At 42.2% G+C, this 24611-nt stretch overlaps 1 protein-coding gene across 1 annotated transcript; it reads left to right on the top strand.

The window, feature by feature from the left end:
* The first annotated feature begins 4431 nt into the window (after positions 1–4431).
* On the top strand, positions 4432–22062 carry Rab39a (RAB39A, member RAS oncogene family). The gene is made up of 2 exons (NM_001108148.3): positions 4432–4769; positions 21138–22062. Exons 1-2 carry the CDS (start codon positions 4543–4545, stop codon positions 21562–21564), a joined length of 654 nt encoding a protein of 217 aa, NP_001101618.1. The 5' UTR covers positions 4432–4542; the 3' UTR covers positions 21565–22062.
* Positions 22063–24611: the final 2549 nt, after the last annotated feature.

The following is a 24611-nucleotide window of genomic DNA, read 5'->3' as shown; positions in this document are numbered from 1 at the left end:
AACAGACTTCACATAACGAAATTCAGAAATTCACATAATAGGAATGCACAAAGGGGCGCTAACTGTGGAGGGAAGGAAAGAACCAGCTAGAAGGGAGCGATAAAGACACCATGATAAAACACTTCAATTTATATCATAGCCTGAAACATTAATTGAAAAACTCACTACTTAAAGCAGTGGCTTTCCTGAGACACAATAGGAGGTTCAGCAGCCACGCACATATACAGCTCTCATCAAAGCTCCAAGATTCACTTTAATATCCTGTCTGAAGAAGTGCGAAGCATTTGCTGGCATGTACACCCACTAAGTGCAAAGCATTTGCTGGCATGTACACCCACTAAGTGCAGAGCATTTGCTGGCATGTACACCCACTAAGTGCGGAGCATTTGCTGGCATGTACACCTACTAAGATCCCTCTTACGAGTCAGCTATCATCCTTATCGGTTCTTCCCCTCGCAGTAGGCAAGATTCTTTCAGTTTACTGCTGCAGGCATGGAAATGAACCGTGAATTCTTCCTACAACTCATGAGGCAGTCATCCTGAGAGTCCAGGATGATGGTGACATATTTATTTTTCAATATTGTTATAGATTTGATTACCAATTCAGGATTCCCTCTTCCTCATATTTGTTCAGATCATCCAAATGCCTAGATGGTTATCGGATCACATTAGATTTGGGCTGGCTTGGTGCTGCATGCCTTTAATCCCAGCAGGTGGATATCCCTGAGTTTGAGGCCAGCCTGGTCTACAGAAGGAGTTCCAGGACAGTCAGGGCTACACAGAGAAATCCTGTCTCAGAAAAAAAACAAAAAACAAAACAAAAACCCACAACAACAATGACAGGAGATGGGAGTGGAACAGAACACCAGCCCACCTGAGAGATGGCGAAGGCCGTCACAAGCACAGGCTGTAGGGGCTTAATTCTTTCTTTGTCTTTTGTTTTGGGGCCATAGCTTTTCAATGTAGCTTAGACTAGCCTGCTGCTTGTGTTAATCCTCTTGCTTTGACCTTACAAGTGTTAGGATTACAGGTATGTGCAAGTTAGTTTTTCATTTTTTTCATTAATTTATTTATTCACTTTATATCTGATACACATTCTCCTCCTGGAAAGGGTAGGGACCCCCTGGGTATCACCACCCCCTGACACATCAACTCACTACAGGACCAGGCACATCCTTTCCCATCAACCCTACATCTGACAGAGGATTAATATCCGAGGTAAATAAAGAAATCAGAAAGTTATATACCAACTACCCAAATAACCTAATTAAAAAATGGGGTACAGAGCTAAACATAGATTTCTCAACAAAGAAGGGAAACGTAGTGAGATCCTGTTGATCGATCAATAGATAGATAGATAGATAGATAGATAGATAGATAGATAGATAGATAGATAAACAAATTGGTTTTTAAATATAGGGTTCCTCTGTCTGGAACTCTCTCTGTAGCCCAGGTTGGCCTCAAACTCAGAGACATAACTGCCTCTGCCTCCCAAGTGCTGGGGGTAAAGATGTGTGTCACTACTGCCAAGCTTAATAAACAAATTTTAAAAGATTTACTTCTTTATTATATATGAGTAGACTGTAGCTGTCTTCATACACACCAAAAGAAGACATCAGATCTCATTTACAGATGGTCATGAGCCACCATGTGGTTGCTGGGACTTGAACTCTAGAAGAGCAGTCAGTGCTTTTAACCACTGAGCCATCTCTCCAGCCCAATAAACAGTTTTTAAAAGAAAGAAAGAAAAGAAAATCCTATCCAGAAAACAACTATACTTTTTATGAGTATTGCAAAGAACACGAACACATATTCTAAACTAGCTTTATTTTATGGAATTATTTTTGGTTTCTCTGTTTAGTAAACTCTAGACAAGCTCTGTGTCAAACACTAGGTAGTTCGATGAGATCCAGAACCAGTTCTAGTCAGAGCTTTGGCTCCAGCTTAAGCTGTCCCTGTGAGAAATGGGAGGTTCCAAGCACTTCACATAATCCCTCGGTGGTCTATCTTCAAATTCTCAGCTGGTCACTGTGGAAAAACTTCAGTTTGACAGCAAATTTATGACTAAGTTAATCTAAGTACTTTAGTTTAATGTATCAAGAGCTTCTAGAAAATTTTAAAAGAGGAAGCCATACTGAGGGCCAATTGAATGCTTAATGGGTAAAGATTTGCTCTGCAAATCTGAGAGCCTGACTTCAATTCCTAGATCCCACAGGAGAGAACAGGCTTCTGCGTGCACATATGGACAAAATAATACATAAACAATTAAGTGTTTTGAAATTTTTTTTCTTTTTTCTTTTTTTTCAGACCTGGGGACTGAATCCAGGGCCTTGCGCTTGCTAGGCAAGTGCTCTACCACTGAGCTAAATCCCCAACCCCAAGTGTTTTGATATAACTGTCACTTGGTTCCCCTTAATGGAGGAGTCCTGAGAGGTCAGGGAGAATGATGTGGTCAGAGATAAGGATGATGAGGACAGGTGATTGAATCTGATAATTAGGGGGTCTCAGGCAGAGTTACCTGAAGTAATTGTTGCATGAGAGTCTGCGGCATAGAAAGTGTATGAAGGCTTGTTAAAGATAGTCTTGTGGACAAGAAATGAGGGTAGAGTGCTCTTTTGGATACGTGAAAATGAACACGATGTTGGAAGCAAAGGACCATCACAGAAGGGGCTCTGATTAATTAGCTTTAGGACTGTGAACACTCAAGTAGGTTTGCAGGTCAAGGAGCAGAAACAATAGTCGAGCTGGGTGGTGGTCGTGGTGGTGGTGGTGGTGGTGGTGGTGCACTCTTTTAATCCCAGCACTAGGGAGGCAGAGGTAGGTGGATCTTTGTGAGTTCAAGGCTAGCCTGGTCGACAGTGCAAGTTCCAGGATAGCCAGGACTACACACACACACACACACACACACAACACACACACACAACCCTGTCTCGACAAAACAAAGATAATAAATAAATAAGTAACATAGGAAGGAGAAAGAAAGGAAGAAAGAAAGAAAGGGAGGAGAAAGAAAGAAAGAGAAAGAAAGAAAGGAAGGAAGGAAGAAAGAGAGAGAGAGAAAGAGAGAGAAAGAAGAAACAATTGTAGAAGGGAGACAGTCAGATACATACCACATAAAATAAAGATCAACTAATGGGGGGGGTGGTAAAGATGCATAACAGAAAAAGAATACTTCTCTGAAAGTCATACTTCTTCTTCTAAAACAAAGAAAGGAAGTAAGGATGAGTGTGATAGATGTTGCAAGAAAAAAATGAAATGGTTGGCAAAAAATTTTCAGTATTGAAGATCAAACCTAGGGTTTCATGCAAGCTGGGAAGAGTGCTAGCACTGAGCTATACAGCTCTTATCACAAACGTTGGTTTTATAAATGCACACCTTAAAGTTGTCGAACTTTGATTTGACTTTTAAAAGCTAAATCGTTCTGTAACTCTGTAGCTGAGGATAAACTTAAACTTCTGATCCTCGTGCCCCACGAGGTGGAATTATAACCATGGGCCCCCATATTTGGCTTGTATGGAGTTGGGAACTGAACCCAGGTCTTCATGTTCCTAGGCAACTCTACTAACTGAGCTACATCCCAGTCCAGAAGAGAAATTCTCTTCTTCCTTATCAAATTTGAGGGAAGAGATGAGAACACAGTAAGGTCTCACCAAAATTTAAATTTCGTTTTGTTTATTAGATCATTGGTCATATGCAAGCAGAGAGCAGCTAAGACCGAGAATAGCGATGACTTGTACTAGCTTCTCAACATTTTAAGTTTTTCTTAGGCCGGAGGGCCCCACAAAGCATAGGGCTAGAATTCTCTTCTCTAATGCTGAAAATGTTATGGAAAACAGCCACAGGCAGTCCTTCACAGAAACTATCAGAACTAGTTCTGCAAATCTGTTTTCTTCAGAGGAAACTGCCAACTGGAATCTTCTGAGAACCCGAACACCATGAATCCCCATATAGAAGCCTGTTCAGCGCCTGACCAACTTCCAAGATCAGGGTCTTAGTCTGCGGAACTTTCGTAGATGCGTGAAAGATGACTCTCCCTTCCCATTGGCTGACCTTTCTGGCGTTTAACCCTTAAGTACATTTTCATTGGTTGCCATTGCCGTCATGTTCTTTCGCCACACCCACTTCCTGGTCCACTTCCTGCAAGATCCGGACTGGAATACGCTGCGGTTGTCCTAGTTCTCCTAGTTTCCCCATCCCCTAGGCCGAAGCTACGGTCTCTAGTTAGGGGCCCCGCCCCCGTATGACCAGTGACCCGCTCCTAAGACGTCAGCTCCAGCTCCTTACAGTTGGGGCCCATCATCACACCCCTACCGGCGGTCTCTCCAACTCGTGGCCCCGCCCTCACACCCAAGCCCCGCCCCAAGCAGAACAAGTCCACGCCCCTTGCCCGCGGTCCCGCCCCTCCCTCCCCAGAGGGCGGCTACCAGGCGGCGGCCGCAGCCGCAGGAAGATGCTGGAAGCCGGCGGGCGCGCGCCTCGTAGGTGCTGAAGGGACAGTTCCTTCGGCAGAACTTGCTCCTGAGCGCACTGGGCACGTAAGCGATGGAGGCTATTTGGATCTACCAGTTCCGCCTCATCGTGATCGGTGACTCCACGGTAGGCAAGTCGTGCCTTCTGCACCGCTTCACCCAAGGCCGCTTCCCAGGGCTGCGCTCCCCGGCCTGCGACCCCACAGTCGGCGTGGACTTCTTCTCGCGCCTCCTGGAGATTGAGCCAGGCAAGAGGATCAAGCTGCAGCTTTGGGACACGGCGGGGCAGGAGCGATTCAGGTAGGGAGGAACGCGCCACAGGCTCTCGAAAGTGCTAGTGCTCGGTGCTCGCTTCCCCTTCGCTCCTCCCCTTCCAGGGGCGACTTCCTCCTCCGCAGTTTCTTCTTTATTTAGTGCGGATTTCCTGCGCCCCCTTTCTGTCTTCTTTCCTGTCCGAACCAGGGTCGCCGGTCTTCCCCAGCTCTGTCTGCTTCTCTTGGCGTTTGGGTCCCTTTGGCTCCACCGTTGCCTTCTCCCCAAACTCGACTTCGCTCGCTGCGCACACACACCCTTACTCAACCACCTTCCTCCTAGCACCTCCTCTCCAGCCTTGACCAAGGCTCTTTCGGGCCCGGGAAATATGCCAAGTGGGGTTCCTAAGTCTGTGAAAAATCTTTAGTTTTCAGCAAGCAGATTTCCAGCCGAGGTTACAGTCAGAGCTGCCTCAGAACGGTTTACAGCGAGATGCATGCGGTAATGGTTTGAACATCTGACAGCACCGAGTGTGGTCATCAGAAAATTCTGGGCCATGACCCTCGGGAGTAGGTCTTGGAAAACAACTAAATGCAACATCAGAGTCACTGACACAACTAAGGGTGTGTGTTTGTGTTTAAAGGGTGAAGTTGCTTTTTGAAGTTCGTCATCTTTGGCGCTTTGCTGTGAAAAAGATAATACGGAGGGTTGTCTGCAACCTTTCCTTTATTTCATTGATGGGTTCATAACGTTCTGGTGTGTGACAGAAGAAAGTACTTTTCTAAATGGAGAGAGTCAGTCTTAAGTAAATAGTCTAGTTCTGGATGTTTACTGGGGAACTTGAAAGATTGTATAAAGCCCACTGGCCTTACAGAAAAAGAAGATAAATGAAACCGAATTCCTTGGATAGTTGAGATTAAATCGCATTTAAAGCGTATTTCCAGTTTTTAAAAAATCACATGATCAATTGGAAATCTTGTAGGCAAGCATTTTTATATCTCTTAGCAAGTACTTTGCTTGTGAAATAAAGAACTCCATTAAGGAACTTCACAAATATGGCTTCCCCTCACTCAGCTAATATCCATTCAAAGAGAAGTCAGCCTACATGTGTAGAATGTTCAACATTCAAAATTTTGACTTCCAGCCAGATTGTGATAGAACAAGACTTTAATCCCAGCCCTCTGGAGGCAGAGGCAGGCAGATCTCTGTGATCTCAAAAAAAAAAAAAAAAAGTGGGTTGGTTTGTTTTGTTTGTTTGTTTTGGTTGTTTTTTTAGTTGTTTGTTTTGTTTTTTTTGGTTTGCATTCCTGGGTCTGACACTGTGATTCCACTGATCCACAGAGAAAACAAGGGTACCTACCCACCTCTCTTGCTTGTATATAAGTTGTCTTTTGTGATGTAGAGAAGCGATAAGACCAGCTTTCAGAGAGGTGTTAAAGGTCAGCGACTGTTTAGAATTCCATGAAGACATTTTCCTTTCCTTTTCAATCTGCCTCCTTCGATTGAAAGTGTTGCTTTGTTTTTTAAACTTGTGCTTTGGGATGGAGAGGTGGCTCAGAGGTTAAGAGTAGTACCTGCTCTTCCAGAGGTCCTGAGTTCAAATCCCAGCAACGGCATGGTGGCTCACAACCATCTGTAATGGGATCTGATGCCCTCTTCTATTGTGTCTGAAACAGCTACAGTGTACTCATATACATTATATAAGAAACTCTTTAAAAAAATAAACTTGTGCTTCATCTGTGAGATGAAAACGTCTTTATGATTTCTAAGACTCCTGGTTCAACCACTCTTGAGAACCGTTACAGACTCTTCCGTTTGTGATCTTACTCAGAGATGAACTTCCAAGATAATTCAGGGTCAGGGGAAAAAAGCATTTAATAAGAGAATTTGCTGTACCCTTTAAAGATAGTAAAATCTTCTTCTGTCCAATTGTTTACTTAAAAGTAATTCCTCACCCTATTGGCAGGAAGGTAAACGATAATTAATTTATTAGAATGTAAATCTTTGCTAATTGAGGGTTTTGTAATGCCTTTGAGAAGAATCTAAATAGCAATTCCTTTTATTTATACATTATTAAAACCACCCAATAATGCAAGGACAGTTAGAGAACATTTATGATGAGTCATACTCTGGGTTTTTTTTGGCTCTTTACCAATGATATATTCATAAATACATATTTCAGTAGCTACCTACAATAGTTGCCTTTCTAGCATTTAGCAGAACGCCTCACCTAAAACGGCATTCTGAACAATTACTGTTAAGTCATCTTCTACAAAATGCAGATATTATCTTTGAATCATGGGTCTCCTGGCATGTTTTATTACCTTCAAGGGTACTTGAAGACACATGTCTGTCATTACAGTCATAACCTGACGAATTTGTGAGAAGTATTGTATTAGGTTTACTGGTGATTAGACATAAAGGAAAAAGGAATTTACCCTAGAGGGCTCATGATGCAGTTTGAAATATATTACAGAACAAAGAAGTGACCAGTGGGTAATTATCACCATCAGTTTTACTTTACAGTATTTACATTTTTAAAAAAAGATTTATTTATTTAATGTATATGAGTACACTCTAGCTGTCTTCAGACATACCAGAAGGGGGCATCAGATCTCATTACAGATGGTTGTGAGCTACCATGTGGTTGCTGGGAATTGAACTCAGGACCTCTGGAAGAGCAGTCAGTCCCCTTACCTGCTAAGCCATCTCTCCAGCCCCACAGTATTTAAATTAACACTCTGGTGGGTTTTAACTACCAGCATAACAGAAAAGGAAAAAGAGCTGCTGGCCATGGTGACACTTGCCCATCATTCAGAGGTTGAAGCAGGAGGATCATAAGTTCAAGGCCAACCCAGGCTACACAACCAGACTTCGTCTCAAAAGAGAACATTGCTGGGTATGGTAGTACAAGCCTTGAATCCCAGCATTTTGGAAGCAGAGGCAAACAAGTCTGTGACTTACAAGGCAGTCTTGTCAACACAGAGCAGCAGGCCAACCAAATGCTACATAGTGAGACTCTTTCTTAAAAAAAAAAAAAGAATAAAATAGGATATTGATTTAATTTGATACAATACTTAGGATTCCATGAAGAACCTTAGTTCAATGAGAAAAAGCGCCACTATATATCTAGGAAGTGGGAAAGGAGAGTTTAGAATTATGAATGTTACAGGGGAACTGACCATCACCACTTTATATATATGTATATATATGTATATATATGTATATATATAAATTTTTGTATTATTTATTTTATATAAGTACACTGTAGCTGTCTTCAGAAGGAGGGCATCAGATCCCATTACAGATGGATGTGAGCCACCATGTGGTTGCTGGGAATTGAACTCAGGACCTCTGGAAGAGCAGCCAGTGTTCTTAACTGTTGAGCCATCTCTCCAAACCTATAATTTTTAATATATTGGGGAAAGTTGAGCAGTAAAAGAAATAAAAACCATGTTTAATGCAATATTTGTTTGGCTAGGTTTTTGACTGTTTGGTTATTGTTATTGTTGTTGTCGTCTCTCTCTCTCTTTGTAGCTCTGAGAACCCACTATAGAGCAGGTTGGCCTTGGACTCAGACAGCCTGCTGCCTTTGTCCCCAGGGCTCTTATTAAAGGTGTGCCCCATCTCATTCCTGTTAATAAGTAAAGGAAGCGCTAAAAATATGGAAAGGTATTAAGTAGAAGAATATAGATTTTGATTTTTTTCCGTAAAATACATTTATGTAATATAAAGTGCTAATGTTCATCTTTCATGTGTTGACACCACTAGTCTCAAACAAATTCACCATGTAATCCGTAAAAGGTAAGAGGTGTTAGGACTCAAAATGTAGGGGGATATAGAGTAAAATTATTGGGTCATTGGCTACATCATCCTTAGGAAGGATCAAGTCATTTCATGGTATAAAGAGAGCATTGGCTCTTGGAGCAAGTTGTCCTCTGACCTCCATGTGGGTAAGGAGGTGCCTTCCCCCATAAATAAATTCATGAAACAAAATTTTAAAAGAAAAATTTAGGATAGAGAATTTTTAAAAAGTAATTTCTCATGGAACCCCAAATAGTTTCATGAAAATAAGTTCTTTCAAAAGATTGAGTCAGGGGATGGGGATTTAGCTCAGTGGTAGAGCACTTGCCTGGCAAGCACAAGGCTCTGGGTTTGGTCCCCAGCTCCGAAAAAAAAGAAAAGAAAAAAAAAAAAAAAGGTAATGTCAAAAGATTGAGTCCGGCCCCTTTTGGCTTTCTGGCACCTTGTCTTGCTATGTGATATCTTCCTCTCAAACATGCAACCACAAGGATGTCACCTACCCTGATGTTATGCAGCCAGAGGGACCTCACAAAACCCAGTGTCATGCTGCTAGGTGAACTGCTTTTCTTTTTTTTTTTTTTTCCGGAGCTGGGGACCGAACCCAGGGCCTTGCGCTTCCTAGGCAAGCGCTCTACCACTGAGCTAAATCCCCAACCCCAGAACTGCTTTTCTTTATACTGTATCTAGTCTCATATCTTGTCACAGTAGCAGAAAGCGGTCTAATATATATGGTGAAAAAACCTTGTAGCAATATTGAATCCACACATGCACCATGAGACTTGTGGATTTCAAGCCAAATTTGGCCACTTTTTTTTCATATTGTCTGATCTTTTGGGTAGTACAATTATAGGCACTAATTATAATGCTCAGGGGCTGATGCCTTCTTCAACATCCTCTCAAGATGTGCCTGAACCCTGGTGATTCTTTTCAAAGGATGACCTGGATAATCAAATGTGTTTAGAAATCTCTATAACTTTAACGTTCCTTTAAAACCCCATATCAGAGCATCTAGGAAGCCAGGTATGATGGTGACCTAAGCATCTGGGAGGCAGAGGCAGGACTGTAAGTTTGAAGCCAGCACAGGCTACCTAGTAAGACTTAGTCTCAAAATACTAAGGACTAAAGCTGTATGTGGCTCAGTGACAGAGTTCTTCTTTGCCATTCCCTAGGCTCTCGGCTTGATCCTAGCACAGAAGAAAGAAAGCTGCTAAGAAATACTGCCACAAAGAGATGTGGTGTTGTTGTTGTTGTTGTTGTTGTTGTTGTTGTTGTTGTTGTTGTTGTTAAATTGGTCAATTTACTGGGCTCTTTCAAACCATGCAATCAGGAATAACTGTTTGTTTGTTTTAAAGATTAATTTATTTATTATGTATAAATACACTGTAGCTGTCTTCAGACACACCAGAAGAAGGCATCAGATCCCATTACAGATGGTTCTGAGCCACCATGTGGTTGCTGGGAATTGAACTCAGGACCTCTGGAAGAGCAGTCAGTGCTCTTAACCACTGAGCCATCTCGCCAGCCCCCTCAGGAATAACTATTTACCAAGGAGTATAAAGAAGCAGCAGAGGCTTTTTTTTTTTTTAATGGGAAGCAATAGCAGACCTACTAATGAGTTAGCTGGCCAATTAACTTAGCAGAAGGTTGTAGACAGTAAGGGTCAGTGAACTCCAGGTCTCCACTTCCTCAGTGCTGGGGTTTCAGGTGCATGCTGCTGTGCCAGCCTTTTTTTTTTTTTTTTTTTTTTTTTTTTAAACATGGGTGCTGTGGACCCAAATTCAGGTCCTCGTGCTTGCAAAGGAAGCATTTCCCACTGCATTACTTTCTTCTGATTAGCCCTTCCCAGTGCATCCCCTTTTCACAGATACAGGATACACTTACAGGATACATATACATTAGTGTGATATGGGTCATGTAGATAAGGCTGAAGTATAGCTTCAAACATAGATGCGCGCCTCAGATATACAGAAGTCCGTGACCCAAACTGAAACCTCTTCTATGAAACTAGGAGAGAATGCTGCAGGGGTGGGGGAGACAGGGGGTGGCCTCCCAAGAACTACCCTAGCTGTAAAAGAAAGCATATGAAGAAAGATTATAGATTCTCAGATTATAGGTTTTGCCCACTACTTTTCCATGAAATAGTTTTCAATGCACTATTAGCAGGTTTATTTTTTAATGAAACTAAATATATTTATTTTTGATGAAAAATGGTCTCATAAAATCTAGGCTGATTCCAACTGACTTTGTAGTCATTCCCTTAAAATTCCCTTAAAACCTTGAACTCCTGCTCCTCCTGCCTCCTCCTCCCAAGTGCCATTTTCTAAGTAAGATAATTAATGTGTAGAGAATCTTTGACTTGTCCATGATACTATAGCTCATAGCTAGCTGGCTTGCATAAAAAGTCAGTCTGTCTGTCTCTCTCTGTGTCTCTCTCTGTGTGTCTCCCCCAACCCCCTGCCCCCATGTATGTCTGTGTACCACATATGTGAAGTGCCCATGGAGGCCAGAAGAAGGAGTCAGATGCCCTGGGATTGAAGTTACAGATCTCTATGAACTGCTATCTATGGGTAGTATTTAATTGTTTCTGATAATCCATTTTATTATATAAAAAAATATTCTGAGAAGTCAGGCATTACTTTTCTGCAGAAGATACCAGAAGCACTGGATTAGGGAGCTGGCTCAGTGATGGGAGAGCTTGCTGTCTCAGCATGAGAACCTGAGTTCAAAGCTTCAGCATTCATATAAAATGGCATGCATTTGTTTATGCCATTTGTTGTACATAGCCAAAGCTGGCTTCGAACTCATGATTCTCCTGCCTCACCCTCTCAGTCTTGGGATTATAGGCATACACCACCATGACTAGCTCTGTGGACCTCATTTTCTAATGGGGAGGGGAGTTGAGCTATAATCAAATAAGCTGAAAATGAATGTATTCATTGCTATGGAGAATAAGAACAAAAAACAGCAACTAGAATACTGGGGATGGCAAGAGCAACACTATTACCAAATGAGGATGTATCGTGAAAGAGAAATAAAACGTGTCCACAGGGGAGTGGATTGAATGACATATTCAAAGGGAAAATGGAGCCTATCAGTCCCTTCTCAGTATCTCTTGGAACCTTTGTAACCACAACCTATTTTTTTTAATTGGGAAGATGCCAGAATTATTAATGTTTGCGTGAAGAAAGACTAGCCTAACTTCAAAGTGTTGAGTTTCAGAATCCCAGGCAAGGGCAGGCACTGAGCCCTGCTAAAACTCGAGGGCAGACTTTCGTTGTAAGCAGTCCTAAGGATCAGCATTACAAGGCAAAAGGGGCAAGCGAGTGATGGCAGCACATTGCTTATTCCCACAAGGGCAGTCAGAACACACCGCCCTGGCTGGGAAAGAGGCTAATGCATCTGTGGACTGCTAGCTGCCAACGGTCTTCAGCATCAAAGCACTTTTGTCTTCTAAATGCCTATTTTACAGTTGGCAAAGCCACAAGATGGGCATTTCCAGGAGGAGCATCTGATTCACTTAACCCAAGTCGGCAGATGCCCAGTGTTTTAAAGAGCCTGAGGTCCATCCAGCAAAGTTCATGATGACATGCAAACACTATATAATCTTGCCACTTGCATTTAAATATTTATATATGACACTGCTATAAATCCAAGCACTCCAGGGCCTGTGGAGTGTTGTCCTCCATACAGCAACATCATCTTCTTTTCATGGCTTGCCAAAAAATGAGGGAGCTGTTTGAGATATCGTTTATATATTTTTAGAACCTTAATAATTGTTCTTTGTGCCAAAAGACTCCAAATTCCCCATAGAAGTCCACTCCCAGTTTGTTACATTAATCAAACATTAAGTAAGTCTTTATAAATCCAAGTGGACTCTGAGGCTGCTAGCAATTACTCATGTATACATTATCTCTGGAGAAAAGAGAAAGAAAGAAAATTCAGCACCTAAAACTCTAGTAGCCATGTTGAGCATGGTAGCATACACCTATAATCTCAGCACTGGAAAGCTAAAGCCAGCTTTGAGGCCAGCCTGGGCTATACAGTGAATGTTGGAAAGAGCTGGAGAGATGTCAGAAGCTATGTAACGCATGGTTCTAGAAGCATTTAACTTGTCAAACCTAAGGAAGCAGAAAATAGAGTGATCAAGAGAGATCTAGATTTAGAGACCTGAAGATCTGAGAACATTGTCCTTAAAATTAACAATACTGTACTATACACTTGAAAATTAAAGATGTGTGACAACTTGGATTTGAGATGTCCCCCAAAGCTTGTATGAAAGGGACTTGTTTGCCAGCTGGTGGGCTTGGGAGACTGAATCCTAACCTAATGAATAGATTGATCCCCTGATGCTGTCATAGTTTGATGGTGATGTGAAGAAGTGATGAGTGATTGAGAGAAATGTCACTGAAAGATGCTTGTCCCTGGAATGGGTGTGTTCTTTCTCTCTCTCCATCCCCCTCTGCCTATCACTTTCCTCTATCTCTACAGTTCTCTCATCTCCCTCTCCTCTCCTTCTTTGTCCCTACAATCCTTAGGTGAGCAGTTCTGCTCCTCCACACCCTGTCTCCTGTGATGCTTTTCCCTTACCACACAGTGGGGTCAAGGAACTTTGGGCATAAGGCTCTGAGACCATGAGAGAAAAAAATTTCTCCCCTTAAATGTCTTTTCTCAGGTATTTGTCAGGGTGACAGTCTGGCTGACTAGCATAGAGGAGAGGGAGTAGGAGGAGGAGAGGGAGAGGGAGAGGGAGAGGGAGAGGGAGAGGGAGAGGGAGGCAGAGAGAGAGGAGATGGAAAGATGTCTCAGTGGTTTAGAGCACATACTGCTCTTCCTAAGAACCTGAGTTCAATTCCCAGCACCTGCATCAAGCAGCTTACAAGTGCCTATAACCTCATCTCCAGGGAGATCTGACACCTCTGACCTCTGTGAGCATATGCATTCATGTGCACATTACCCACAAGCCCCACCTCCACACATAATAGGAAACAAGTGAAAGATGCTCTAACCACTGTTCAGACTGCCTTGATAGAATGGATGAGATTGTTCCTAAGCTGGAGAAGCAAGTTTAGAAGAACCAGTGGATCCTGTGAGCTCTGAGCAGAAAGAACCACAGGAAGCCTATAGTCCCCACATGATGGTGCTGCGTGCTCTCCTGGACTGCTCACCCACTGCCATAACAGGACCCGAGGAGCCAGTTGACAGCCTGGGCTAATTCAGTAGAAGCATTACAGTGTTCTCTAGTGAAAGCATTCCTCATCTGACTGCAAAAACTTCTTTATCAGCAAAATTTAAAAGAATTAAAAGCATTCACAGTATTCAGTGACTCACATGCCAAACATGGTAACTCATAACCCCTGCTCCTGGGAGGAGATGGCAGAGGAATTGCCTAGAGTTCGAGGCCTAGTCTGCTACAGTGTGAGTCACTATCAAAAAGCGAAAAAGAGATTGAAAATAAAAAAAGATTTAGTGACTCATTAAATGCAATTGAGAAAGAGAAAGTCTCCCTCACTCACCCGTCATCCATACCTTCCCATACAACAACTTTGACTTGTGGAGAGAAAAAAAACCTACTTCTTGTACTGTTCATTAGTTTAGAATTTCTACATTCTGAAGGATCATGCCAGAGTCTTGCAAGGTGATATCCTCTGGCATGGCATTATCTAAATCTTCATGAACCTTTCCAAGGTTGTACAGGAGCAGTTGCCTCTCAAGGGATAGTGACAAGCTCTTGGAATCCCATTGTTGACATTAGCCCCCTTTCCGTCGTCACCACGATTAGCCGAATGCTTTAACCAGTGCCCTATATATAATACCATGGCAAGGAACGAGGCATTCTGTGATTTCATGGATGGTTGCTAAGATGTCCTGATTCCAGAGTAAATCCTATACAGTGAGACTGCCCAACTTCTCACATCAGTGGCTGCTGGAGATGTGGGTAGCAAACAGGGATGGCCCAGGCCAACCTGGATAAGGGGAAGTCCTCAAACCCTGGCACAGCTCCCAAGGCCACTTTTCATTCAAACTAGAGTGAAAATCTTTACTGACAATGGCAGGACAGAATATTTTGTTTTGCTGATTATCAAGATTCCTCTATGGAGGAGCCTTTTGGTGAGCTTTCATATAAGCTACAAGGGTTCACTACATGTTCATCAACACATCCCTCAAACATCTTTATAACCAATGCTCTGATCGTGGCGTTTGTGTCTAATATGACAACCCCTTAGCCTGTACTAATGAGTTGCTGTGGATCTTATGCCACATCTGTCCTCTAGAAAGAGTAGACCATGCGTGGAGTCACAGAAGCTTTCTGAATGGGAGTTTCCCTTTTCCACTTATCTTTAAGCTCACCAAAGAAGTGGAGCTGACTGGTGCTAACTTGATCTCTCTCTCTCTCTCTCTCTCTCTCTCTCTCTCTCTCTCTCTCTCTCTCCCCTCTCCTCTCCTCTCCTCTCCTTCCCTTCCTCCCTCCTTCCTTCCCTCCCTCCTTCCCTCCTGTCTGTCTGTCTGTCTGTCTAGTGACAAAGCTCAAGCCTGGTTAATCAAAGAATATCCTGCTCACAGTGAGCGTCCAAGTTGCACAGTCATTTGGTAGTCTATAGATGGGCATTGAGTCTCTTTCAAGCCAGGTTATGAGCCAGGAACTATTTCAAAGGTGTAATAAGCTTTGACAAAGAGCATGTCTCTGGTATAAAATGTCACTCCTATGAGTGTTCATTGGAGTCTTCCCTGGGCTTAATAGAACATCTCATTCTGCTGTGTACACTTGAGGCTGACACCATGAGATCTGATGGCTTAGATGGCAAAGTTGCTTTCATTATAGCATATATCAGTGGTTTTCAACCCTCCTAATGCTACTACAATCCTTTAATACAGTTCTTCATGTTGTGATCCCCCAACCACAAAATTATTGTTGTTGCTATTTAATAACTGTAAATTTCCTTCCATTGTGATCCTAGTTGACCCCTGTGAAAGTTGTTTGACCCCCCAAAGGGGTTATGACAACAGGTTGAGAACTGCTGGCATAGACCAAGTGAAGGTACTTCACCTGTTAAAGGTAGTACCTTTTGGGTCTCACACTTATGGGTCAGAGAAGTATATTATTCTATAAAAATTTCTTCTAAGATTAAAAAAAACCTATCTTTCTTCTTGGCACGGGCATAAGATATACAACTACAACTATAAGGTGGTGTATAAGCCTGGTAACCTGAGTTTAATCCCAGAACTCATATGTGGTGGTTTGAATAGGTTTGGCCCCCCCAGAGATTCATGTGTTTGAATGCTTGGTCATAGGCAGTGACAATATTAGGAGGTGTGGCCTTATTGGAGGAAGTGTGGCCTTATTGGAGGAAGGGTATCACTGTGTGGGTGGGCTTTGAGGCTTCCTTATGCTCAGGCTCCTCCCAGTGTGGAAGAGAGCCTCCTCCTAGCTGCTTGCCGAGGACAGTTCATTTCTGCTGCCTGTGGATCAAGATGTAGAACTCTTGGCTCTTCCAGCACCATGTCTGTATGCATGCTGCCATGCTTCCCACTGTGGTGACAAAGGACCGAACCTCTGAAAGTATAAGCCAGGCCCAGTTAAATGTTAGCCTTTATAAGAGTTGCCTCAGTCATGGTGTCTCTTCATAGCAATGAAACCCTAAGACACCAGAGAAGGATAGAAGGAAAGAATTGAATCCTTATATTTGTGCTCTGGCCTTCACATGCATGCTGTAGCAAGTCCACACGAATACATCATACATATACAGTGATGGTTATGATGATGATAATGACGGCTACAATGACGATGATGATTTTTTTGAGATAGGATGTCACTATGTATCCCTGGTTGGCCCCAAATTCACAGAGATCTACTTGCCTCTGCTTCCCAAGTGGTGTCTTTAAAGGTGCATACTATCATGCCCAGCTAATTAATTTTAAAAGCTACTACAACTCACTTTCTTTGGTCTCATCTACATGTCTTCAGCTTAAGAGTCAGTTCCCACAAAAAACTTTACTGAGATCACTGACTACTATATGTTAATTCGCCTCTCCAGATAGTGATAGCAAATGCTGTTATGTAAAACATGAGGTCAAACTACTAATGGATGGCATGTTAGACAACATTTTTGTACTGCTCTTATCTCTTTATCCTGACTTTCATTATTCTGTCATGTCTCTTCTTTCCTCATCAGCTGTGTTGGTGACCCTGACCAGATCAGCCATCCATTGATTCATTCATTCATTCATTCATTCACAAAGATACTGGAAGCTCATTCTGTCCTGTGCACTTGAAGAGCAGTGGGTATTCAACAGTAAACAAAACAGACATGGCCCTTCATGCCTCTCAGGTAGCAATCCAGTAGCGTGCACAGAGCGAGTGGAAAGGAGGGGTATAGGAGGAAGCCATGCAAGAGTCCCAGCAGTGTTCCTTGGCACCACTGAGGGCCCACTTGGGACTGGGTATAATTAATTCATAGTGACTTCAATGATGGACTGCTGAACCACCTCCTCGGCACGAATTGCAGTTAAAATTGTTTTTACATTTTCTCATTTTGGATGAGGTCATACATATGACAAAAGACAGCTTGCAAGAGTAAGCTCTCTCCTTCCACCATGTGGGCCCTGAGACTGAACTCAGGTCATCAGGCATGGCAGCGAGCACCTCCACTCATCTCACTGGTCCCCAAACCTAGGCCATTACAGATGAGAAAATCTAGGAACAGGTACTGTTGAATAGCTCACCAGAGTAGCTGTGGATATCAGCAGAATGACAGGACTTGAGACAGAGAAAAAGTCAAGTGCTAAAATCTCTGTAGAGATTGCCCCAGAACTGACAGATGCTAGCAGATGGCCTCAGTTTCAAAGGAGCAGAGGATTTGTTTACAGCAGGGATTAGAGGGAATAACTGGGGGAGGGGTTGGGTCGGAATCTTCCTGAGGCCTAGCCAGAGTCTGGCATGATGGTGCATGTCTACAATCCCAGCACTCAGGAGGCTGAATTAGGAAGCAGCTGGGCTGCATAGTTCTAGGCTGTCCTAGACTTGGAAAACTACGTCTTAAAGATAGAAAGATGGCAGAGGAAGCCCCTCGTGGCTGGCAGAAGCCCCATGAGGACTGACCAACTCTGCTGCCATCTGGACCCAGACCCAATGCTTTGAGTAGGTCCACCCTAACATCTATCCATCTGTGAGCTGCTGGAGCAGGTGGAGGAGCTGGTCCTGCAGAACCAGATATCATCACTGGATAGGGCCTATCCTAGGATGTGGCTTAGGCAGGGAGGCATGTGGCAGCCTGGAACTTGCACAGAACCTGCCCTCCCCAATCCCCCAACCAGCTTAGCCATAAAATCACCTCGACTCTGGGCAACAACAGAATATCTAAGTCTCAGTTATGGTCCAGTATTTATAGTATGTCAGAAACCAGACGCCTGAACCAGACTGATGCAATGAATATTTGCATGTGAAACTGTTAGAGAAGAAAACAAAAACTTTGTGACACACTGCAGTTTCTAATGCTACAACGAATGAATATGCAATGGAGAGGTGGGAAAGATGGGGGAACGGAGTGGTGTGTGTGCATGGAAAGAGACAGAACTAGAGACATGAAGGCAATGACAAGTGTGCGAGAAAGCTAATGTTACCACTAAGGGCCATGCAGATGTCTGGTGTGCCAAGGGGGCCAGGTCTTCATCTGTGCTCCTACAGAATCTGAGGACTATGTTGATGTCCGTGGCCTGTGTTACCACTGAAGGCCATGCACATGTCTATGGCCTGAAGCCACGTTGATATCTATGGATCTTGCTGCCAGAGGGCATGTTGATGTGGGTGGCCTGTGCTGCCACCTGAGGAGGCCATGTTGATGTCCCTGTGATGAGCTGCTGCTGTGGAGCATATCAGTGTCCTTGGCCAGTGTAGCTCTAGAGACCATGTTGATGTCCTTGGCCATGATGGCGTCTGTGGTTGGTGCTACAGCAGAGGGCCGTGTTGATACCCCGTGGTCTGTACTGCCACCAGAGACCATGCTGAGTAAGTATATGCTGACTCCGAAGACCATATGGATATCTGAGGTCTGCGCTCCCCTTACTATAAAGGGCAAGGAAGCCATTTTTATAGTAGGATGCCTGACTGCAGACTCACAGGTGAGACTGAGGGATGTAGAAGGCTTCAGTGACCCATCCCTACAACAAAGAACTGTAACAACCTAGACAGGAAACCATAGAAGAGAACTCTTAAGAAATAGTAGTAAGGATGCTGAAGTGTAGCTCTCCACAATCCTGGGCTTCTGGTGGGTTGGCAGAAAAACCTAGTTTTCTTTAAGGGGCTGGTTACTGGAGTTTGACCATGCTCCAGTGAGTGTATAGGCAACATAAATTAAATTTGTGGCTTTTTTCTTTTTTTAAGGGGGTGGGTCATAAAGGTGGGGAATGGACCTAGAAAGACTAGGAAGTGAGTGTGATTGGTGTGCATGATGTGAAATTCTAAAATTATTAATGAAAATATTATGAAAAAAGAAAGATGGGGCTGGAGAGATGGCTCAGCGGTTAAGAGCACCCGACTGCTCTTCCAGAGGTCATGAGTTCAATTCCCAGCAACCACATGGTGGCTCACAACCATCTGTAAAGAGATCCGGTGCCCTCTTCTGGTGTATCTGAAGACAGCTACAGTGTACTTATATATAATAAATGAATAAATCTTAAAAAAAAAAAAAGAAAGATGGATGAAAGTACAGGAGTGAGGAGGGGAGTCACTTGGGAATATGTTAAGAATTTTGAGGAAAAACTGGGAGGTAGTGAATAAAGGGGGGAGGGTAGACACTTTCTCTGCATTCAGAAAGCAAATTTGTTTTGTTTTTCCTAGGAGTGTTAGGTCTTGAACCTGGGGCCTCATGAGTGCTAGACTAGTACTTATTAACCAAAAGCCCCTGCCGTAGAAGCAAAGGCACACGTACTGTTGAGTCACTGAACTACTGTGGCTTCAGGGATGAGAATAATGCAGAAGACAAGGATATAGGATCCCACTGTACCATCATAGAGGTCTCTGGTCTTGGACAAGTAGATGAGTTTAGTGTGGAGCACTGACAGCTTGGACCCTGACCCTCAGGAGTTCCTTGGCATTTGGCACTTCCCATTGCCATCTTAACTAGTTAGTCCCACACAGCAAACATTTTGTGACATCTAGGATTTACCAGCCAATATGATGTAAGATACATGTATAAAATATGTTTGACCTTCAAGGAACTATGAACTGAGTCAGACATACTTACATATTCAGTCATCACATATATGAATTGGTGTAAATATAATAGCAGTGTGCTAACAGTTCAGTGGAATTATATGAGAAAGGAATCAATGGCAGAGAAGGCTTCTCATTTCTTCAATTATTGAAGGAGAAATGGGAGTGTGAAAGACATAAGAGCCTTACTGAATTACAGGATAGGAGAGATTTTTTTCCCCACCCGCCCATAGGAGATATTTTAAGATCTGATTTAGTATCCTACAAGTTCTCTCTTTGCATCCTTTCTGCTGTTTTGTGTTTGGTTTTTTTGTTTGTCTTGTTTTGTTTTGTTCTGTTCTGTCTGCCTCAAGTATTTCAGTCTGGTCTCAAACTCATTATGTAGGTAGACAAAGAAGACATTTGTGTGTGTGTGTGTGTGTGTGTGTGTGTGTGTGTGTGTGTGTGTGTGAATGTGTTGTATACATATATACTTGTTTATGTGTGTGTGCGGGGGCTCATGCAAATGTGTGTAGTGAGTGTGGAGACCTGAGGTCAATCTCAGGTATGTGTGTGTGTTGGGGGGTGGTTTTCTTTAGGGTGTTTTTGTTTGTTTTTGAGACTGGTTTTCTTTGTGTAGCCGACTGTTCTAGAGCAGACTGGCCTTGAACTCTGCCTCCAAGGCTAAAGGCATGGGCCACTGCCTGGTGTCTCTACCTTGTGGTTTTTGAGTCCTGTTTCTCACTCACTGGCCTAGAACTCATCCAAATATACTAGCTGCCTGGACAGCAAGTCCCAGAGGTCTGCCTGTCCCTGACTCCCAAGTGCTAGGATTACAATTTTGAGCCACCACACACACTTTAAAAAAAAAAAAAAAAAAAAACATGAGTTCTAGGGACCAAACTCAGATGTTCATGCTTTCTTGGCAAGCACTTTACCAACTAAGTTAGCTTCTCAGCCCAGTCTTGAACTTCTCATCCCTCTACCCTCACCTCCTGAGAAGGGATTACAGGAGTGTGCCACCATTTGTATTACATTTGGTGCTAGGGATTGAACTCAGGACTTCCTGCATGCTAGGCACTCTGCTGAGTTACATCCCTAGTTTTCTATTTGTCTATATGATCTAAACTCAATTTTATATTAACTCTTCTACCAAATACTTAAAAATAAAACCTCATAAGATACCATAAGACCATATACTGGATAAGTTCTTATATATCTAAAAATGTTATTTTAATATTCTGTCAGCATATGAAATAGGCATACGTGTTAACTAGAATATTTTCATTCACTTATGATACTTCATATTGGGTTTATATATTCTAGTTAAATGACATTAAGGTGTCTTCAAATTTGATTTTGTGTTTCGTTATTCAAAGGAGGGAAGAAGAGCATTGTCCTTACATATCTTTCCTGTTTTTCAGATCAATAACTCGATCCTATTACCGCAACTCAGTTGGAGGATTTTTAGTGTTTGACATTACTAACCGACGGTCTTTTGAACATGTGAAAGATTGGCTAGAAGAAGCAAAAATGCATGTGCAGCCTTTTCAGATTGTATTTCTACTGGTGGGACATAAATGTGATCTAGCTTCACAACGTCAGGTTTCAAGGGAGGAAGCTGAGAAACTGTCAAAGGACTGTGGAATGAAGTACATAGAAACCTCAGCAAAGGATGCCACGAATGTTGAAGAGTCCTTTACAATCTTGGCAAGAGACATATATGAACTTATTAAAAAAGGAGACATTTGTATTCAGGATGGATGGGAAGGGGTTAAAAGTGGTTTCGTTCCAAATACTGTGCATTCTTCTGAGGAAGCAGTGAAGCCTAGAAAACAGTGCTTCTGTTGACTTCAACCTGTCGAAGAACTACCACAGACAGACCATGTTGCTCTGGATAGATGTCAACATTGACAGCAGAATGACAAAAGGAGTGAACATCTACCAACATCCAGACCCATTTCATAAGCTGGTGGACACAACGCTGTGTCCACTTAACACCAACAGACTGGGTAGTCTGCTAAGTTAGGAGGAAAAGGAGACAACTTTTTTCTTGAAACCAGGGTCTACAAAGTTACATCCCTTCTCACTTTGTTAGGGTATAGCTGACCTTAGTGCCCAGATGTGTCGGTATTAATCATCCCTCTTGACAGTTGAAAATAGGTTTTCTCGTACACATGTAATTCAGCTGAAAAGAATGTATCAGGATTCATTTTCTCCTGGGTTAACTAGTATTGAAAACAAAGTGCACTTGAAGGGCCAATGAGGTGATTCACTGGGTAAGGAAGCTTGCCACCAGATCTGTAGACTTGAGTTTCATTCATTCCTGGAGCCACTGTGGTAGAAGGAAAGAACCCGCTTCCCTTGAAGTTGTCCCCTGACTCCCATGTGCATGCTGTCATACACATGCACATACAAATACACATGAGCAAGTACAGGGCCATAATAAATAATGTTTAAAATGCATAAGGTACAACCCGAAGGCTGTGGCTGTGGCTCAGTGGTAGAATGTTTCTTTAGTTCTGAAAACCTAGATTCAATCCCCAGTATCAAAACTAGAGCAGGAAAAAAGCAAAGTACTTAAAAGCAGTCTTAGAAATATTGACTAGGGGCTGGAGAGATAGCTCAGTGGTTAAGAGCCACTGACTGCTCTTCCAGAGATCCTGAGTTCAAATCCCAGCTACCACATGGTGGCTCACAATGATCTGTAATAGGATCTGATGCCCTTTTCTGGTGTGTCTGAAGATAGCTACAGTGTACTTATATATAATAAATAATTTTTAAAGAAATATTGGCTAGAACTAAAATACACATTTTCTTTTTAAAATAGCAGAGTTGCCATTCTTGGAACATAATAAAGTAAGTTTTATATTCCCTTTTTGTTCCTAGATTTATTGCTCCTAGAATCTTTACATTTGATAAGGTATCTAAATTTTCAAAGGAAATAAAAGGATCACTCAATATCAAATACTTTGACGTTATTGTACATTGTCCAAATTTAACAATGCTTATATATTGACATTTTCAAAGAAAATTACAGTTTACCTTGAACTACTTTCAAAATTATCAATATACATACACAGTATTTTTTTTCAAATTTCCAAATTATCCCATTTCCAGTAAAAGTGTGGATAAGATGTTCTGAACAAGAAAAATGGTGTTAAACTCGATTTAGCATTCAGAATTCATTATACAAACTCATTAGTAGAAGGGAAGATAAAATACTCAGTTACGTGAATAAAATAATGTTCAATTCTTTTTAAAAATATTGTTTTTCTTCTTTACAGATAGTTTTGCTATATAGCTCAGATCCACTTGCCTCAGTCTCCCCAGTGCTGGGTACATGACACCATGCCCAGCTCCTTAATATGTCAGCATGAGGTTTGAGACTGGGTCTCACTCTGGGAGCCCTTGTGGACCTCAAACTCAGAATGGGATGTAGACTAGGCTGGATGTTAACTTTAGAGATCTGCCTGCTTCTGCCTCTGTGTGCTGGGATTAAAAGTTTTAACTTACTGCTTGAATAGGCATGGAAAGGACATTTTATCACAGTGTTTTATAATATGTCTATCTGTTCTATGCTATACATTGCGAAGTATATCTAATTACCCAATGAACCTGGCATTTTTGACACTGTAAGGCTCTTATGCTTAAGCCATAATGACTTAATGTGTGTGAAAAGCAAAGTGGTTTGTATAAAGAACACTAAGGAAAGAATCAGAGAACATATCTCTAAGCTACCTTTGCCTGCTTTTTTCTGGTTTATAAAATGAGCCTACCAGACTCATTTATTTAATTCTATAGAGTTATTCTGAGAATCAAGCAGATGGTGTTAAAGATTTGAGTGCAGAAAGCATAATACAGGGGCTGGAGAGATGGCTCAGTGGTTAAGAGCACTGACTGCTCTTCCAGAGGTCCTGAGTTCAATTCTCAGCAACCACATGGTGGCTCACAACCATCTGTAATGGGGATCCAATGACCTCCTCCAGTGTATCTGAAGACAGTGACAGTGTACTCACATACATGAAATAAATAAATAAATCTTTAAAAAAAAAGAAAGCATAATACAAGTGTTATGCTGGTTCTGGACATATCATTATGTTTACAGTGGGTAAGAATTTTCTTGAGTTCTTTCTTTTTATTTATGTGTGAAGATACTAGAAGACAGTGTGTTTTCATGGGCCCAGGGGAGCTCTTGGCTGGTGTTTGCCTGCTGTCCTTCTACCTTGAGCTGCTGTTGAATTAGTGTTTCTCTAAAGTGCAAACAACAGACAAGAAAGCCCTGGGAAAATTAATTCAACCAAAAAATCGTGTCTGAAAGTATTTTGTGCAATTTTGAAGTAGGTATTTAATTGTATTTTAAAATATAAACACTTGTACATTTTCTAGATTTGTGTATTTTTAATAGTACTCATGAAGAAAAGAACATCAATTATGTCACTATGAAAGTTTTGGATATTTATATTGTCAATATTTTTATGTCCCAAGGCTGTTTTGTGGGAATGAATGCAAACTGGCCCTCCCCACACAAGTCTATTTTTACTGTAACAATTTTGAATTCCATCACATCTAAAATGGAGTGACTTAAAATGCAGAATATCTAACGGTTTCAAGTACAGTTACCTGGGTCTACTTGTCAAGCTAAAAAACTGCGATTGAAAGTGTGATTTCATTTTCTGTGGACACCTTTTATATTAATGCTGGATAAAGACTAAAGTCTTGTCTGAAGGATAGGATGTGTTCCATACTCAGAATAGAAGCTGGAAGAACAGATGGGAAGAAGGGGACTCCAACAGTTGATACTTGCACAAGCAAGTTCTACAACTCTGTGTCTCTCAACTCTTTGGTTATCAGGGTGTATGTGGTGTGTGTGTGTGTGTGTGTGTGTGTGTGTGTGT

The sequence above is a fragment of the Rattus norvegicus genome, chromosome 8 (genome assembly GCF_021556685.1).
Source record: "Rattus norvegicus strain SHRSP/BbbUtx chromosome 8, alternate assembly SHRSP_T2T, whole genome shotgun sequence".
Lineage (NCBI taxonomy): Eukaryota > Metazoa > Chordata > Mammalia > Rodentia > Muridae > Rattus > Rattus norvegicus.
Note: the sequence above shows the minus strand (reverse complement) of the source record. Positions and strands in the feature narration are given on the sequence as shown.